The 21,036-nt window shown below is 37.5% G+C and overlaps 1 protein-coding gene across 1 annotated transcript; it reads left to right on the plus strand.

The window, feature by feature from the left end:
* The first annotated feature begins 303 nt into the window (after positions 1–303).
* On the plus strand, positions 304–20,828 carry opn7a (opsin 7, group member a). Its single transcript, XM_041246700.1, has 5 exons — positions 304–391; positions 3,988–4,150; positions 8,045–8,172; positions 8,999–9,333; positions 20,211–20,828. Exons 1-5 carry the CDS (start codon positions 304–306, stop codon positions 20,826–20,828), a joined length of 1,332 nt encoding a protein of 443 aa, XP_041102634.1.
* The last annotated feature ends 208 nt before the right edge of the window (positions 20,829–21,036 follow it).

A 21,036-nucleotide genomic window follows, 5' to 3' on the forward strand; every position in this document is an offset into this window, starting at 1 on the left:
AAAAAAAAAAAAAAAGTTTGTTCAATCCCCCCAGAAAGGTCTTCCTTTCATGGTCTCAAATATGTGTTTATTAATTTGCAGGTGTTTGCTTGAGCTCACATGGGGACTGAGCCATAGGGTCCACAGTAGAGCGATAAAGAGGAACAGTCCCGGCCAGATTTGCCAGAGCAAATATGATGCTCCCTGTTGAATCCCCATCAAAGAATCTGCACTCCACAATGCATGATTCACCCTGAGAATCAGTTACGTTTTCTTCACACTGTGGCTTATGTTACAAATGATCTTTTGTTATTTTTATTTCAGATGGGAAGGTTTGCAGATAACACTACATTCCAGTCAAATATACCCGAAGCTGCTGATATTGCTGTTGCAATAGTTTATTCTATATTTGGTAAGTAGATGTAATTCCCAAACATTTATGTTTCAATTACAGTTTTTTTTTTTTTGAACTAAAAAATGTACAGCAGCTGTTTTGTTCTGATAATTAGAGTATGACCACATTTAAAAAAAACAAAAACAAACAAACAAAAAACATTTCACAATATTTTACCTTTTATCACATATTTCTGACAAGCATTATTAATGAGTGTACTAAGATACTGTAGCAGGATAACGTCAGAAATTAGACTCAGAGGCTGTAAACTGCAGTGAAAGAAGCACTGTTGCACGTTTATTTACGATACAAGCTGGAACAAAACAAAAACAAGAACAAACAAAACACAGAAACAAATTAACACTAGAACCACCGCGGTTATACTCATACCTAAAACCACCGCCGGCAGTCATTATGACGGTTACAGTTTAAACAACATCAACACTAAAATGAAAGAAACTGTCTGATACAACTCAAAAGTTTTGTTCAAGCACATCACATCAAACATCTGCGCAGCCGAAACACCATATTTAAATGAACAATTAAACATAAAAGGGTGTATTTTCTAACTTGCCACATATAAAGCACTACTTTAAAAAATGAAAAACTATAAGAAACGTTTCAAAAGAAACTAGTGTGTAAACAGGTATATGTACACACAAAACTGTAAAAATGATTTTTTACATTTTTTTTAAATTTAAAACAAAAGTAACATATGTTTTCTCTTACATGTGTCACTCAGTGCAGCACTGAATCCAGCTTGAGCTGCAGCTGCCTACTGCTTTGTAGTTTTCTGATCGAAATGTTTCTGCCGAAGCCCTGTGGCTAGCTTCAGGATGAAATCTCTCCTATTGATATTTTCCCCATGCTGCCCCAATTCTGAATGAATGTCCTGCTCTGGAAACCAAAGTAGAGAGATGAGAAGTGAACCAATGACTTGATACAACAGATTGGCTTGAATTGATGAACAGGGGGTTAGAAGATGAAATGGGTTTGCGTTCTGCAATATATCTCTGCATGGAAGCATATGGGCATAGAGGAGATCGATTCTTGAGAGCTGAATACATTGTCCTTGCCGAAGCTGATACGTTTTTGAAATGCATAGCAAGTGAATAAAATGGGAATCTAAAATGCATGTGAGATCACTGCAGTGAATACCTAGAGTAGGAAAGCTGGCAATAGAAAGAACTATATATTATGAGCATCTGAAAGCCCCCAGAAAATGCATAAAGACATATGGTTTCCACTGTTAAGTCATCTAATGGAGAGAAGCAACCTTGACGGAGGATTGATATCAAATTGCCGAGAATGTCTATAGAGATAGGCAGGAGAGAAGGAGAAGTGGCCAGAGAGCTCTTGGAGGTTCCATGCAGGAAGAGACAGACAGCTGGAATTGATAGTAGAGTTGGAAAAGCAGTGGACATCAGACGAAATTGATATTGTATTCCTTACAGATAGGATGTGATTGTAGCTGGAGCCAGATGTAGCGAATCCTTTGCATGTACTATGAAAGCCATGATCCAGTCCTGGTTGAATGGAGTCGGATTAATCCTGCTTTGGGAACAGAAAGTTAGATAAGTAACCCAGCCTGTAGAGTATGAGGATTTGGTAGAGGGAGTGAGTCCTGAAGCCATGTAAGCTTGCAGATGGAGTTGGCAGGGCTGTAGGAACCGGACGGTGAAATTTGGAAATCTGTAAATGGGAAAGAGCATCATCTGCATTATTATAGATGCCCGGTAGAGGACGGGCTTGTATTAGAAAATTATTAGATACTGAAATCCATATTTTGCAAGCCGTAGTAATTGCATGATAAGAGGGGAACTGGAATGGCCTTTATTGATAATATGCACTGTAGATATGTTATTGCAGTAGAATAATATTGATTTCTTAGACCAAAGATGACCCCATAGCTGAGCTGCCATGGCTATTGAATACATTTCAAGAAGAGCTATGGATTTTTGTTATGAGGTTTTCAATTTCCATAGGTCATACACTGGAAAACCATTGATTGTTTAATGGACCTCTGAATCCCAAAAATGAGGCGTCCGTAAACAATGCCACTTCGTGTGCTGCTGAAATAAAATCATCATAAAACAGACAGACCATTCCAATGCTGAATTAGACCACATTTTAATGTCCTTCCTAGCTTCTGATGAAATATTGATGTAGGAGTCCAAGTTTTTTACTGTTGATGCAAGAGCGAGTAATTGAGATATGAATGTCTGCCCCTTGAGAATAATGTGAATTGCCAAATTGAAATGACCCAGCAAAGAGAGCAGTGCATGTTTCTTGAGTTTACTGATCTGGAAGTTCTGGATAAGAAAACAAATGTGATTGAATTTAGACACAGGGAGGCTGGCTTTGAATGTTTGTTTGTCCAGTATGACTCCTAGAAATTCCAGAGAATGAAGGGGGGCGATTATTTTTTCTTCTGAAAGTGGGATTGCAACTTCTGAAAATAAACTCTTAAGATTAGTGATTGCTTCTGCTGGCGGATCTGAAGGAGGAGAGATCAATACAAAATCATCAAGTGGAAGACGGTATGCATTGAGAGGTATCCACTATAACGCTTCTGAGAGAGTACGGAATATCTTCGGGCTGCTGCAGCAACCGAAAGTTAACTAAGTAACAAACTAAAACTTTGCTACCCAACATATCCCAAACAGGTGGCGAAGAGAAGGATGGATTGGCATTACTTTAAATGTGTCTAATATATCTGCTTTTGCAAACCAAGAGCCACGACCTGCCAATTTAATTGAATGAATTGCATCTGATATGGTAATGTACTGTAGAGAAAACTGATTGTGAGGAATGAGGAGTTGATGCTGCTGGTGCTTGATCCACGTGGCAATGCCAGTAGAAGTAATCTGTAAATTGGAAATGGGGGAGCTGAAAATGAGCCTACTATAAATCCTTTTTTGATTTGATTTGACTGGTTCGTGATTAGCAGAATAGAGGTTTTTGCTTTAAAAGGAGGAAGAAAGAATCTGACTCTGGTTGAAAAAACCTTTTTTAGTCTGTTGATTAAGTAACTGGTGAAAACCTTGTCAGGATGATTCATAAGTTTTTGTAATAGTACTGAAATGTTTATAGCAGTGGAGAACTGTGAGCATTGAAGAAAGTCACTTGGGTACAACTGGGCAGATTGCTTTAGAGTGACCATCCCTGGAAGTACTGCACATGTGAGTGAAACTGTATTGCCTGTTTGAAGAGAAACCAGTGTTTAAATTACTGCAGATTTGTCTTTCTCCTGCGAATCTGATTCTGCACCCATTTTTGTCTTGCTCCGGGAGAGCTGAAAAATGTATGCTCACCTCTGAAAAATGCTCACCTCTGAAAAATGCTCACCTCTGAAAAATGCTCACCTCTGAAAAATGCTCACCTCTGAAAAATGCTCACCTCTGGCACATGATGTTCCAGCATAACAGTTCCATCTAGTTATTCCATGCTAGTGGTATTACAAAAAAAATGAAAGACTATAGGCACACTATTTTCTTTATTTAAATTTTTTTTTTTTTTAACACAAGCGACATTTACATTTATATTTAATACAGAGTTGAACACAACTATACATTCACTGTTATTCAAATGTTATTCTCTTTCTGTCTTTCCAGGAGTTTTCTCTTTGTTTGGAAACAGTATGCTCCTGTATGTCTCATACAAAAAAAAGAATTTGCTGAAGCCGGCAGAGTTTTTCATCATCAACCTTGCCATCAGTGACCTTGGCATGACTGTGACTTTATATCCTCTTGCTATAACTTCCAGCATATCACACAGGTAGGTGCTGTGGCCTGGATTTTCCACTTCCTTTTATTAGACAGTGGTGTAATAGCACCACATTTTAACTTTATTAATTTAAATCAGCTGTGCCTTACCATACAGCACAGTGGAAAACAGGGCCCACTGTGCTTTATGTTCTGATGCAGAAGCAAAATGTAACATAATTGCTCTTGAAAAATCATACTGGTCATAAAAACAGTAATAAATATAAATTGCTATGTCAGTTTGCACAAAATGAGGTGAATTTAGTTAGTTCTATTTGGGCGATGCCTTGTTAAGTTCCTTGGTCAGTACAATTACCGAAAACAATTGCTAATAATTAGCTTCAAAGATAATAGATGCTGTAGTGGCCTGAGGGATTGTACAGCGTGCTGCACCCTGAAGGTACTCTTCTATGTTTGTCTGTTTGTTATTGGATAGGTGCATGTATTAAGGGAGCAGGTACTGACAGTCTATAGAGATACATTACATAAGCAAGGAGTTTACTGTTTTGGCGTGGTCTCAGGCCATAGGGACCGACTGTTAAAGAGAATAAAAAGAGGATATTCCGTTTGCACCTGCAATCCCTGAGTCTGTCTATTTATTCTGTTTAAAAGAAAACAAGAGACCCTGTGTCACAAAAGTCGGGAAATGGGACGTTAAGGCACGCAACCTTAACTCACCCCTATTATGTCTATGCATCGCATCAGCTATGATGTCATACATGACATCAGTAATGACTAATCACATGACAAATGCTCCACCAAGACTGCCCAGAAGGACATGACCTGTGTGTATTTATTGGTATGCAGAATATTGTGCTGTTGGCGGTTCTTAGGAACTCATATGACAATAACAAGACAAAGAAGCACAGTTTGGTCCTCATTCTCCATGGCACTGTTCTAGAAAAAAACAACAAAAAAAAAAAAACATTCCTTTTACTAACTGAGATACATATTCAAATGCATTTGGTAAACCAATGTTCTTAGATAGGCATGTGGCAATGCCATATTGCAGGGTTCTTCAATAGGCGGCCCACAAGCCAAATCCAGCCCGCAAGAGCCTTTTTTTTGGCCCGTCAAGTGTTAGCTGTCTATTACAAAAGCTAAAATTGCTGATACGCAAGATTATAAGGTCACCGCTATCTACAGGGTATATGCTTCCCCTAACAAGTCAACTCATTGGCCAAGCTTTAATTCTGATGAGCTGTCATTTTGGCATGCGACGAAACTACAATGAATAAATAAATAAATAAATAAATAAAAAAGCAATGTCTACTTTTCTACTGTTTCTGCCTGAAATACACACTAAAAAGTGTAGAATTTTAGGTTTGACATCCTCTGCTTTATAGTTGATTCAGTGGAGCAAAGTAAAGACTTCACAACCTATTCTGGAATATTACAGTTTTATATATTATTTTAAGATAAATAGTATTGGAAATTGCTTTCATTTTGTAAGATTTAGCTGGGAATTGTGCAGCATTTAAACAGTTGCAGAGTTCAAGTTACTTATACAATGTTATAGCTAACTTGAAAAAGGTCTAATTAAGCAAATAATGCTAGAATTATCGTGGATAACCCTAGTTCTAACCTACTTCTAACTTTTAACAGAAACTAGTTCTTAAAATTTGTCCATACATCGAACAACTTTGAACCCCTTTTACCCTTCCTCTCCAGACCAGACTCATTTCACAAACCTATAAATACATAAAATGATTTAATTGAGACCACTCAGAATGGCTAATTTGCATTTTAATAAAAGTAGATTAACCAGCATTAATCTCACAGCTGAAACTATTTATTCAAACCAATGCACATGAATAATGAAGTCAGAGTGAGCTAGAAACAGCCCTATTTAAATTAGTTAACAACATTTATGCTTTAAGTACATTTATAGTGACCTTGGCTTGGTCTTACAGTATGTTTCATGCCCATAAATCATGCTTTTACACAGGCATTCTAAAAGTCAGGTAAAGGACTTTGTGACACATTTTGGTAGATGCTGTTAACACAGTCAGTGCTTGTAGATAGATTTACATTTTCTCAAATGTGCTTTTTATGGAAACCCAGATGAGAGTAAAAGCAGCACTTTTCTCCTTCTACATGATTTGGAAGAGGTAATAACATACTGTAACAATATATTGACACGTTTTCTGAAAAATGTTTTTTTCCAAAAACTACCAAAATAAATCATGCTGAATCGGGATGTGATCATTCAAATTATAACAATTATCATATGCAATGATAATTTAGGATTAAGGACTGTTGTCATGCCTTTTGTATTGTGAGATATTATAATGTATATGTGCAGACGACCCCATTCACAAATTTTTTGTACTACCCCTGAATGATTTAAACTGCAATAAATACATTTATAAAATGGCTTGGAAAAATAACAACCTCTGATTGGTTAAACAGCGTCACACAAAAAATAGCATACTACTGATCCTCCTCACACTGTATAAATCAATACGCACCACATTATAAATTCCATCACAAAATTCTATGACAATCTGCTATTGTATTTATTAGTTATAAAACCACTACCACAAAATGCCCACCCATTTTCTTTCATATATTTGAAGATGAAACTCCAGAGAACTGGTACAGCCAACTTTTCGAGTGACGACAGTAGTCCACCTGAATAAAAGATGAAAAAAAAAATACTAACAAAAATATACAACATGGGTTGTTAATGTATTTAAAGACTGGCTTAAAGAAAATACATGGACGTTCATTTTAAGGAAATACAGTAAGTCACCAGCATTCTGAGGGAATTTAATGCCAGTGCAAGAAGTTTAACTGGCGACCAGTATTCAGTCTCCAGTTTTTTTATGCTGAGACCTGGAATAAATAGATTTTTTTACAGTATAAGTTTTAACATCTTTGTTGACAGCAAGTTTAAGACCAGCAATAATGTCTTCATCATGAAAACTTAAGAAAAGTTGGTAAAGACAAGGCCACATCCCCTGCATTACTGACCTGGATTTGAAGCGCCTGCGGGAATCTGAAGCACTTTTACTGGACACTGTGCTTGGATTGGTACGTAAGGCCTGGTGATCTTCATCTTAACCTGGCACAATGGAAGTAACGTCTGTAACCGAACATCGAACTGAAAGCTTTTGCTAACCTGCAGGATTCCAACACTGCAAAACGGAAAAGAGTGGAGTTCAATTTTATCCTCAAACTCACCTCGAAATCCAGTCAGCCTCCCAGACCATGCACATTATCAGCTTCTGCCGTGCTGTCTATTTTTCAGATGCCACTTTCAATGCGAAACTTCACAATAAGTGGAAAAGTGTCATTTAATAAGTGTTAATTCTGTCTTTACAATGGCCACAGCTAAAGATGTCATGAAATACTTTATTAGAGTATACAATATTCATTATGTGAGCACAGTATTTGATAAAAAATAAAACCAACACAAGGGGAGCATAGAATCTTTGGGGGGGGCAAGAGTTCTGAACCCCGATTGCTTTTAGCTTTAAAGGGCTGTGTTCTGCATAATAAGAAAGAGGGGATCCGCGGCCATGTTGACAGTCAGCGGCTTTTCCAGAACTGCAACTGCACAGACGGAAATGCTCCCTACACTGGGATCCATGCTGATTTACAAAAATGAAGTCACTTATCTCGCTCACACACACTGGAGAAAATTCTTCCACTAGGTGAATTAAACCAAATGCATAAAAAAATACAGTGAAAGACAGGTTACTAAATATTAATCATTCAGAAAAATAATCCTAGAGCAATTGTCAAATGAAATCAAGAAAGAAGTTCAGCTAGTATCCTTTGTCGCTAACCAAAGCATAAGGGAGCTCATTAGACTTGCAGTCTAATTCTTCTTAAGCAACAGACACATGCTGTAAGCCATCCATGCAATGTATTTTAAATGTGTTGAAATGTCTTTTTACAGGTGGATCTATGGAAAAACGATATGCTTAATCTATGCATTCTGTGGGGTATTATTTGGAATATGCAGTCTATCCACACTAACCTTACTTAGCACTGTGTGCTGCATGAAAGTGTGCTACCCCATGTACGGTAAGTAAACATATACATATTATACTGTAGAACTTTAAGCAGCAGCAGAAGCACAAATGTTAACAAAATAATAGCAAAAGATAGTTTAGAAATTAAAATACAAGATTGAACTAATATTATAAAGCCAATCAAGTTTCATTATTCTAACAGAGGAGCTAAAGCTATCAGAATAAATTAAACTTCATGACAAAATATTTCCTCTTTAAAAAATGTAATTATACAAAAACTACTTCTGGTTCTATAATAGCACTAATGTGCTCTGCAGCAGCCATTACCTGCAGACAATTAAGTCTCTCATTAAGTACCCTTGCTTTTCACATGGAACACTTAACTGTCATTGCTTTAAGTTAAGTGGAACTTAATGGCTGCTGTGTCAGACATTAATTGTTAAAGTGCTCATTACAAGAAATATACAACTCTCCAAAGTTAAAATGCAATAGAACTGTGGTCACCATTAATTACTGGTCGCACACTGAAACAACCTTTTCAGCCACTGAACCTGTTATCTCCTTTCTATCTGAACAGCTTTTTCTTTTGTTCAAATTGTCTTATTTAAAAGGAAAGACAATTCAAACATGTGGATGTTAACAACAATAAGTGCAATTTGAAACAATGGGGGAGTTTCCATGTGTGTTCTAATTTTTCTCGAAACATTGTTCTCGAGCCAAATGAAAAATGACCCTCTACATTTCGGGTTTCCCCTCAATAATGCCTAGAAAATCGACTTATACAACGGTTTTTACATTGCATGTGATCACTGTATGTATACAGCTGGCAAAATGCACTTTACAAAATGTTTACTATATTTGTTCATTTCAATTTCCAGGGAATAGATTTAATTGTGATCATGGACGTTTGCTAATTGCCTGTGCCTGGGCCTATGCAGTGGTATTTGCTTGTTCACCTTTGGCCCACTGGGGTAATTACGGGCCTGAACCATACGGAACAGCTTGCTGCATTGACTGGAAAGCCTCTAGCATGGAGGCTGTAGCAAAGTCATACACTGTGGCTCTTTTCATATTCTGTTTCCTCATCCCTTGTGGAATAATTATTACTTCTTACACTCAAATATTGATAACTGTGAAAGAATCCAGAAAAGCAGTGGAAAAGCACATTTCTGCAGCAAGAAGAATGGGCAATGTCCAGACCATCATTGTTAAGGTAAGTGGTATCTTTAATTTACCTACCTGGTAGTTTATAGTATTGTACAGTATTCTTTTTCTTGATTTATGAATAGAACAACCAAGGCAGTCATTTTGACAGGTTGTGTAATTGAAATTGTAATTGTAGTGCTTGTGTTTAAGATATGGAACTGTGCTTTCCTGACTTTTCCCAAATATATGTACTAATTACCCTGCGAAGAAAGAATCACATAGCTGCAAAAATTTGCGAGATAAAATACTGTCATACTTGTTACCCCGTGCACACGTACTATTAAATATTTTAAATGCTACTCTCCATGCAGTGGAGGTGGGGACAGCACCCCCTTGGGCTATGGACGCTCATGCTCCCCCCATCTGGGTGCTGGACGCTCGTGCTCCCCCCGTCTGGGTGCTGGATGCTCGTGCTCCCCCCATCTGGGTGCTGGATGCTCGTGCTCCCCCCTGTCTGGGTGCTGGATGCTCGTGCTCCCCCCATCTGGGTGCTGGATGCTTGTGCTCCCCCCCTCTGGGTGCTGGATGCTCGTGCTGCCCCCTGTCTGGGTGGTGGATGCTCGTGCTCCCCTCTGTCTGGGTGCTGGATGCTCGTGTTCCCCGCCGTCTGGGTGCTGGATGTTCGTGCTCCCCCCGTCTGGGTGCTGGATGCTCGTGCTCCCCCCGTCTGGGTGCTGGATGCTCGTGCTCCCCCCATCTGGGTGCTGGATGCTCGTGCTCCCCCCGTCTGGGTGCTGGATGCTCGTGCTCCCCCCGTCTGGGTGCTGGATGCTCGTGCTCCCCCCGTCTGGGTGCTGGATGCTCGTGCTCCCCCCATCTAGGCGCTGGAGACCCTGCTACCTAGGCTGCTGTTCTGTTTATTGTTGCCTCCAGGTAGCAGAGGACCAACTTCACACCTTCCTCCAGGGTGATTGGGGTGTGTTTGCACTCATTGGCCTCCCATTGCTCCCTGTCCATCAGCCACAGGACCCGGATGGATCTAGTCCTGGATCCAGTCCCGCAGCCTGATGGCGTCTTCTGCCATTGCCCTTTTTTTTTTTCTCCGCAGTACTCTTCCTGGCCTTGTCTCGGAGGTGCTGTTGTCCCGGTTCTGACGTCATGTAGGGTGTAGGGTGATGTCAGACCAGAAAGGAGCATACACAGACAGGCAGTACTGGCAGGTGAAACTGAGATGCTGCGGCACTCAATGCGTTTATAAAATAAAAAAGTTTAAACAAAAAAACACACACGGCACTTGAGGCCAAAATAAATAGACAGAACAAAACAGACAGTGGACGAACAGACAAACAAACAAGGTGAGTCAAAGAAACGGTTATATTTACTTTTTCTTTAGTTTCATTTTTAATTCTCTCCTCTCCATACCCGTTCTCCACTCACTGAACACACAACCCAGAGTAAGTGAAATGTGTATCTATATATACTGTTGTGCCGGGATTCAATTACTAATTAATTATTCACTTGAATCCCAGCACGTGAACTAATTTGTGCAACCCCGTGCTCACATACTATTAAGTACTTTAAATGCACGTGAAGTGATTGTGCAATCCCTGTGCCTATATACAACTATATATTTTAAATCACTCATGCTGCACAGACCCATTTATATCCTGTGCACCAATACCTATACACCAACATTAACACACCACAAGGGCGGAGCAGCACACTGCCACACCATGCCATTCTAATTGTAGTATGTCTGTGTATAAATGCACAGCTTCAGTTGCGTATGTGCGCTTTGTTATGTAGGCAATATAAACCCTTTTATTTTAATTTGTTTTTTATGCTTATTTACATAATTTCAGTTGTACAGCTTTGTATGTACATGATATACCTGTGAATACACAAATGTATTTTCAAATATTTATTTCATTTTTTATGATTTTTTTGAGGTTGTGCTTTGTGTAATATGTCTGTATATAAACACATTCTGTTCAAATGTCCATTTTATTTACAATGTTTTAGTTGTGTAGATGCTTTATATGACATTCCTGAATAAAACTTCGACTTATATTCAATTGTTTGTCCGTTCATTTTAATATTCATGGTGTTTTTAATATGGTGGTCAAATTGACAGGTCATGGTTGTTCTAGGTATGCCTATAAACGTCGTTCTAGTGTTAACTAAAAAAATAATAGGTGACAGAGTAAACAGGTTCAAAATATGTAGGGTTATTTAAAAAATAAACTTATCAAACATTATATAATATTATGTTTATTAGTTCTAGTGTTATTGACGGTTGTAGCATCTTGCTTTAGAAAACCATACATCCCGTTCACAGAACACACTGTAGGACACTGCACACTGGAAAAGGAGTTTAACCCTTAGCGGTCCATTTATTCAGCACTTGTCAGGCGCATCAGGTCCAGTTTATTTTATACTCACTGTTTATTTTACATTTGCTGTTTAAATTTTTTTCTTTTTTTCAGTGTAAAACAGGTTTAAAAGGCATTGAATTGCAACAGGACACTCAGTACTGTATCTCCAGCCAAGCCCCACTCCTTTTATTGCTGTATTTTTCAAATACCTCTTTATAGATGTATATACTGATACATCCTCTCCTGATCACTCGTTTTATCACCAAACTCCTCAATAATGCGATCCAAGTCATTATTTTATTACTATAACATCTCAACCTTCATAGTTTTCCACTTCACTTTTTTCAATTTTGCCCTCCATGCTATACTTTTCCAAAACAACATTTCAATGCTGTATCTACTAAATATGTTGTACTTTGCTGTCATTGTATCTTGATTGCCTAGAAGCTGGACCAGAGGCATCTATTTACTGTATATTTTACAGTCCATATGTGAGGCACAATGTTGGTAACCAGATTCTCAATTTACATAGTAACATGGGTTTCTCCACACTTTGTTACCATTTAGCTCAGAAAAGCTGGACTGGACACCAACAAGGAAAAATCTGCGTTAGGCGGTTTCCATTGTGGTGTTCAGATGGAGCGACATCTACTGTGACAGTGTTGGCAAAACAGGAGACTGGATCCTTGCCTGCCTGGGTTGTGGCAAAGTCTAGTTCTGCATTACCCTCTTCATGAGGTTTGCAATTAACATGAATACTTGCAGGTCGACTGCTTCAGAAAGGCCTGAATGGCATGCAGATAATATTCTTTTCCCCCTTTGATTCTGGTCAGAAGGTCTTTAAACTTGCTCCTTCTACCCACTCGGGTGGTATCCTCCTCAGCACAGGCCTGTGATGTCAAATCTTACAAGTTGGAAGCAAGAATCGGTGTGCCATATGCCAGGGGAGATTGGTGGGTTGTTTGATGTGCATCATATACTACTACTAGAACTACGGTTACGTGTGAGTAACCCTCATTTCTAGGGACATGGATAAGGTACACTATCCACACTTATGGCAGACTCCTAGCAGTTCTCTGGGAGGAGGGGTAAAGGCACACACCCCTATTTAGGAAAACGAGAAAGCAGAACCAAGGAACAGGTTTTGGTGGTGATTTTGCCATGCCGGAGGAACCCACGGTAGCAGAAATGAACATCGTTTCTAGAAGGACATTATTGAATGGGGAGAATCATATGGAGCAGTGTGTTGACAGAACTCCAGGACTCCTTGTGATGGGTGGTTTTGAAAATGGTTAAAGTAGATCTTAGATGTCCTGTAAAGACATTTGTATCCTGAATGTTGAAGCAGATCCTTGAATGTCCTACAGCGTCATTTCCAAATTACAACAGATTTTCTATTGGATCCGTTGAGATGGTTTGTTGATCTGGAGGATTGGTATGTGAGTGAGTGATAGAACATCCAGTTTCTCAGAGGTTGGAAGCAATACACTAGAGAAGCAAGTATAATAGATTCTAAGGCGACGAGTAGCTTTTGTAAAAACGTGTACAGATGGCTCTTTATAAAAGTAAAAGTTATATGAAGTAATTCCCTTCTTGTAAGTTAGGCTAGCATGTGCTTAAAAAAATAATGTGAATGATGAAATTGAATTTCCTAGGCAAATTACTGTTTTAATTGTTCTTGATCCTGAAGAATTGATATTTAGAAAAATCTGAAAACCAAATCCTGAGGGAGATATTGAATTATGTGTTAGCTGCAGCCAATGGTAGAGTGCTGGACTTTGAGCTGTACCAGGGGATAAACAAGCTCCTTGCAATGTTAGGGAATGCTAGAGGAGACCAAAAAACTAACCCCAAAAGGGCACTTTTGTGTACTTTGACAGATTCTTCACGTTTCTGAAGCTTGCTGAGTGGTTGTTGCAGAAAGCGCCTACAAAACAAATAAATGGACTGTAAGGGTAATTTTGCACATGGCTGATTTGGCAGCACATGGCTGATTTGGCAGCACATGGCTGATTTGGCAGCAGCTAATTCATGACTTCAGCATCATTCACAATGCAAGACATTGGCTGTACTACATAAAGAGATTAAGCAATACCTGCATTTTAAGATGTGCTTAGCAGAGCAACTAATTCTGTTTCAATACTTCATCTTACGTTGTGCTTAAGTAGAGAGCAAACTTCTGTACTTTGGAAGAGAATCTACCACTTAGTGGGTCTTTTTTTCCGGAGGCTGATGAACAATCCACCCCAGAAAAAAGGACCGACTCCACTCCCAAATAGGTATCCAAATAGGTATAGGATATATATATATATATATATATATATATATATATATATATATATATATATATATATATATATATATATACACACACACACACACACACACACATACCTTATAGGTTAATTGGAACTTGCTGGTAATAGGTTTGTAGATTAACCAATGAATGTACCAGACACTTCTACAGATTTCCTGCCTGAAACCTCAGAAGCTTTCTATTGTTAAAATAAATAAGACAATGTAACCTACATATATAATTTATACAGGTTTTCTTACAGAGCTGTATCTTCAGCAATTCTGATCCTTATGGTAGTCTACAGTTTGAACGGAGCTAATATCAGCCCTTTAGGTTAATGACATACAAAATATCCAGTCAAACTGTTTAGTACAGTACATTTTCAAAATACTCGTAAATCTACAATAGACTACCCTACTCATCTACATTTCACAGTAAATAATAATAATAATAATAATAAATACCTAAATCCAAATTCTGCAGGGACAGTGCAGGGCTCTCACAGTAGAATGCGGTTATATATTTTGTGTTGATACTGGGGATCTGGTATACCCTTGTCCATACAAGTTCAACACATTTCTCAGTAGATGCTAATCTAATTTCTGGGATTTGTTCTGTAAATCCTGCAGCAAGCTGATGTTTTTGTTCTTCCAAAACAAATCTTGCTCAGTGAATTAGGTTTAATAGATTTTACTTCAACTCTGGTTGCTCAAGCCTGGTAAAGTCTGTTGCTTGCAGCAATAATAATACAGACCAATTGCGAGCTACATTCTAACTTAATACATTTTGGAGTCCGAACGTGACTTTAGTAGGTAACTATGACAGATGCTACTTCAGGCTAGTGTACAATGAATAGCATCTTATTGCTAAGGGACAAAAAAGTTTTGGCATAAAATAATCAGCTATCTGATGACCAAACATGAAGATAACAAAAGTGTAAAGGATGTAAAAAATATTTTTTTCTGTGCTTTGCAAAGGGCTTCGTTATTTATTTATTGCAAAGGAATGCATTTTTTGCAGTAGCTTCAGTATTTGTTATAACCTTGTTTATAAAACAAGTAAACTATAACACACTTTGAGTAAGGCCCTGTGAAAATCGTGGAAATTTTCTTTCAAATTCACGGCAGTGTCATGGCTGAAGTATCATATTTTGCAGAATGTGCACAGAATTATTTTACAAATTATGTTTACAGGTTATTATTATTTTTTAAACAGCAAATATAGAGATAAATGCACTGTCATCAAAATCAACATCAAAGTTATTCAAGCACTTTACAGTAGCTTGTGAAACGGTATTGTAATTAACAGCCTGTAGGTAGAGTGTATCTGCAAGGACAGCTTTCAGTTCTAGTATATCAGTTGTATGTTGTGACAAAGACGGCTGTAGTGGGGACGTCAGACCAGAAGAAACACACAGTACTGCAAGATGAAATGATAAATGGATGTGCTGCTGCACGGTTTATTATTATAAAATAAAAAAGGACAAAAAACAGGACATGGCACTGGCAGCCAAAACAAAGAGACAAACAAAAACGAACCACACAGACAAACACGGTGAGCTGAATTTATGATTTACTTTATGTTATTATTTTCTCCTCTCCACACCCGTTCTCTAGTCACCGAACACACAACCCCAAGTGAGTGAAAACTGCTTTTACGTAGCTGTACCAAGACTCAATTGCTAATCAATCATTCAATTGGAGTCATGGTACAACTGCACGTGAATTAATAAAGTGCAATTCCCTGTGCTCACATATTATTACGTTTTACTTGCATGTGAAGTGCTGTGCAATCCTCGTGCCTAAATACAAATATACATTTTAAACACTCATGTTACACAGACCCTTTTATATCCCGTGTACCAATGACTACTATGCAACACAAAATACACACAGGGGCGAGGCACTTGGCCACACATGTTCACCATTTAGGTCTTGCAAAACAAATACAATGTGTAACCCATACTGATCTTGTGCATCAGTCAACTCATCAGTGACCACTGACAAGCAACCAGACTGTTTTACTAATTCCATCCTGCTTGTGATACTCGGCAACTTTAGGTAATTATTCATGTCTCAGCTGGGCTGATTAAGGCATTGCTCCACCATTTGTTACACTCTGTCTGAAGAATTTACGTAAGTTTTGGTTGTCCAGTTTTACAAGAGGGATATCAATGCAAACAAACGCCTCTGTCAGGTCAAAATGTAATTTGTTTTGTGCTTCACGGCTTTCAGTGGACTTTTGAAACATGGAAATCACAGTTTTTTGCCTTTTGTAAGTAAAGCAGTCACAGGACTGCTCTGGCTTTCTGCCATTCTCTTTGTTGAATACTTGAATCTAAATGCCTGTCAACAGACGAGTTTCAGTAGTGATCTACAGTAACGTTGCAGGACGTTGAGAAGAGCTTACCTCCATTACTGTGTAACCCCTGCTGGATACTGCTTTATGTGATCTGCTCCAGACACATTTTAGTCTTTTTAAAGACATCAATTTTCTTGTTTACAGTGTGTAGTATTTTAATGTCCTGCCTAGATTGCTTATAGTCACATGACTTAATAACTGCACAGCACTGTGCATGGCGAATAGTACAGTTTCGTTAATGGGATTTTTTTTGGTATAAAATACAAATAATAATTATGAAAATTCATTTTTATTTCTTAAGAATATTGTAAAAATCGCAGTTTGGGGCTAATTTCATGATTTCCGCACAGCCTGTGAAATCTCGAATTACACAAGGCCTTATTTATGAGTCAAATGGCAATAATTTGAAATGTTGAATAAATGGTATCACTTAATGGTGTCTCTAAACCCCTCACACTGTATACTTATTTTTTCCTATTTGGTCAGAGAAGCTTGCCAGGACTATTTCCAGCAGATCTCATTTGTTAATAAAGAATTAATTAGTACTGCCTTTAGTTATAGTAGAATTTGCACAAGGTTACGTCACAAACGGAATCTTCACTGCTGAAGTCTCGTGAATATAAGAAAGCTTTTTGGTCAATTAGAGTGGCTTTTTACTGTGAGAAGGCAGTGTACCCATTTAAAGTTGTACAATGTTTTTGCCATACACTAATTATAGCATTAGGAATGTGCTTGGTATGCACATACTATTCTCATGACAATGGAGAGAGAATGTAGAGTTTCTAAACTGCGTGTGAGAAAATGATCAATTTCCAAACTTTTTTTGGTTTTCAGCAGCCATCACTGTATTCAGACCCTATGTGTGAATTCTTCGTTGATTTCTGTGACCAAAGAATTACAGAAACCTGAAGGTACTAATGAATGCTGTTGGCTACAATATATAAGCTATATACACTGATACCAGCACCACTGTCACTGGTGTGTGTAACAGGTATTTATTTTCCCCCTCAGTGTCAAAAATACTGCTAAAAATGACATCATAACGTTAAACGTACAAATTTTCTCCTTAGGAGCTGAGTTAGTCAGACGTGATTTCGATGACTCAGACTAATTCAGACATTTTTTTTGTTGTTTTTTCTGGCTTGAGATTGTTCTCCCTACAGTGTTGTTTACTGTGTTTGTAGATTTGAAATCAACCATCATATAGTGGGAGTAAAATATAGATAACAAACTACGCTGTAAAGTTAGCAGTCACATTTCAGTTACATTATGACATTGGTATGGAATACAGATTTTCAAAAAGTCATAGATTTCCCAACAGAAAATAAGGAATGTATTTTATATTTGTGGCAGTGCATTTCAATCAATCAATCTTTATTTTATATAGCACCTTTCATAGTGGAAACACTATCACAAAGCGCTTTACAAGATGCAATAAATACAAGAAGATCCATAATACTACAAGTGAAGAAATGCATAAAACATGATATACAGTGGAAAGTACATAATACATGATAGTAGCATAATATCGTACACTGAATACAGTGGAAAATGCATAATACATTAAATAGTACACTAAATATAGTTGAAAGTGCATAATACATGAAATAGTACACTAATGACTATGATTTCTTCTAATTTAGTTTTATTTGAAATTTACAGAAGATGTGTTGCGGGTTACAGAACCAATATCCACATCACCAGAGCACTACCCTCACCACACGACACCAGCACCCCCCGGCGAATTAAGAGCACACTTTCGAGCAAGGGATTATTGTGTTTATTATTTGGGAATGCAAACCAGCCGTGTTCCCCCCGATACCATTTCTTTGTGTTTTTTTTATTAAAAACACAGACATTTTTGGGAAAAGAACTGTTTGGACATTATTTTATTCACCACACCACTCGCACAGTTCAAATATCCTCAAATTGTTTGGATGAAAACACGCTGTCTGTCTGCATCTCAGCTTTGTGTATTAAATTGGGCTCTTGAAGTATCATGTTGACCATAGTCTTTAAAGTTACTGACCAATATTTTGGGTTTATAACAAAACACATTCCTTACACATTAATACTATAGCTGTCTGTTGTGTTGCACATGTTCCTGCAATGTCTTTTTCAACATAATCAGTCGAAAATCTGTTTAGAAAAAAATTGTCGTCTGAGATTGGGTTCTTGTCAGCTCCGTTTTCTCAGGCTTTATGCCCCCTTGTGGCGCTTTTGGTTTGTCTGTTTGCCATTTTTACCAGGTTTCTTTCAACATATTCTTGGGTAGGCGAATTTCTATTTAGTGTACTGTGTGAAGACTGTGTATTGTGTTTTGATGACAGGCATGAATATTTATGTTGGAAGTAGGTCTCCCTGTACATAGCAGTTTCAGGCTTACCTTGTTGATGATGGATATTATGATTCATCAAGACATTTTCATCATAAGAACCAGATGTCAAAAGAGACATATAAATAAAAATATCAGAACAGGCAGGAATATATAATCCACAGCAAGCAGAAATGTTAAGTAATATGTTGAATAAAAATGTACTCTTAAGAAAATAATAAAAACTTGCTAATTTGTAAATATTTTAAAAAGTGTAAATTAACACTAGAACTGCCACGGCAGTCATTTTGACGGTTTGAGGTTTTCGAATTTAAATTACTCTGCACGTCTGAAAGTTATGCGGTTGTCCGTTTATGACTTTTTCTAAATACATGTATTAAATACCTAGATGACATTTGAAAGGCAGGATCACGAAAATAAGGAAGTTATAATCCAGCCCACCTAGAAATGCCAAATCAGTCATTTTGACTGCCTTTTACAATACACGTTTTTATTTTGAATATAACCTACAGTATTCTATTTTGTTTTATATACAAGCCTGTTATTATCTCCACTGGACCTGACAGACATCAATTCCTTTGTTTTGTACAAGGAATGCACCGGGGAAAATATCAGTAGGAGAGATTTCATCTTGAAACTAGCCACAGCACTTCGGCAGAAACATTTCAATCAGAAAATTACAAAGCAGCAGGCTGCTGTAGCTCAACCTAGATTCTGTGCTGTACCGAAAGACAAACAAAAAGAAAACATGTTGCATTTGTTTTGAAATACATTTTTTTTTAGTTTTTACAGTTTTGTACCTGTTTACACACTAGTTTCTTTTAAAATGTTTATTTTATTATAGTTTTTCATTTTTTGAAGTAGTTCTTTATGTGTGGTAAGGGTCACGCTTTATTTGTTCATTTCTAGTTAAGGGTTAACAGAAAATAACAGTTAACTAACAGTTAACAGAAAATAAATAATGTACATTAACATGTTTATTAGCTGTTCGTTAACAGTTAATAAACAAAAAAAATAAAGCTTGACAGTGGTAAGTTTGAAAATTTTTATGTTTAAATTTTCATTTAAATACAGCTGTGCAGATGTTTGATGTGATGTGCTTGAAAAAACTTTTGAGTTGTATTGTATAGTTTCTTTCATTTTAATGTTGATGTTGTTTAAAATGTAACCAACATAATGACTGTCGGCGGCGATTTTAGGTATGAGTATAACCGCGGCAGTTCTAGTGTTAAAGAACAGTTATCTAATTTCTGCTGTAACTTACCTTTTTATGATGAGTTTAATATAGTGTTACTGCTTGACAGTATTTGCATGCCCAAGACATCTGTAACACATTCTAGGTCAGCCAAAGTATCTAAAGTTTGAGCCAACACCTTTTGTATTACTATCAGTGTACTGTAGCTGTTCACTGGCTCTTACTAGTACAAAAACACAGATCTAATCTGTGTTACATATGTCAATGGGTGCAGATCATAAAAATGTAAGGGAACAGTGAAAGCAGATGTAATTCGAAGCTATTTAATGAGACACAGATGTCTACATACTGTTTTCTTATATTGTTCTCTTGTTTTTTTCAGCTCAGTGTTGCAGTTTGCATTGGGTTCTTTGCAGCATGGACTCCTTATGCCGTGGTGGCCATGTGGGCAGCTTTTGGTTGCATGGACAACATCCCTCCGATAGCTTTTGCAGTGCCAGCTGTGTTTGCTAAATCTTCCACGCTCTATAATCCACTCATCTACCTACTGCTGAAGCCTAACTTCAGAAAAGTGGTCTGCAAGTATTTTGGAATGTTTCAGCACATGTGTTTGAGGAACTGTTTATGTGTAAAGATTTTACAGAACTGTAACTACAGAACGGTCGTTGAGGTCAGTTTGAAGTCACTAAAAAGAAAAGACGGTTCAAGCACAAATACTGTGCAATCTGAACATGGGTGTACACACTGTACATGTGAAAAGTGCAATGACCCCTTTGAATGTTTTAAAAACTACCCAAAAAGCTGCCAAGAAAACACGAACACTCTGCAATTCACTCTTCAGGAAACTACTTCACCAGCACCGAAACAGCAACCAAAAATGAGACAAACTGCAAAGAAATCTGTAAGAGTCATCATCCGAGGTCAAACATGTTCAGAGCTTGACAGTTTGGAGATAACTTTAGAAACAGTACCAGTACATACAATAGCTGTTATGCCATAAGGTTGTTTTTGATGGGTTTTTTTCAATGATGTTTATTTTATTATTACTATATTCCTTCAAATCTAAGACATGCTTTTTAAACCATTTTTTTGTTCTCAAAAATGGCCTGCTTCTTAAATTTGAGTATGCTGATACCTGTGTTAAAATCTGAGGTTGTATCTTTGTAAATGCATATTGTTTGATGTTTTTATTTTTTCCTGAAATTGAG

The sequence above is a fragment of the Polyodon spathula genome, chromosome 4 (genome assembly GCF_017654505.1).
Source record: "Polyodon spathula isolate WHYD16114869_AA chromosome 4, ASM1765450v1, whole genome shotgun sequence".
NCBI lineage: Eukaryota > Metazoa > Chordata > Actinopteri > Acipenseriformes > Polyodontidae > Polyodon > Polyodon spathula.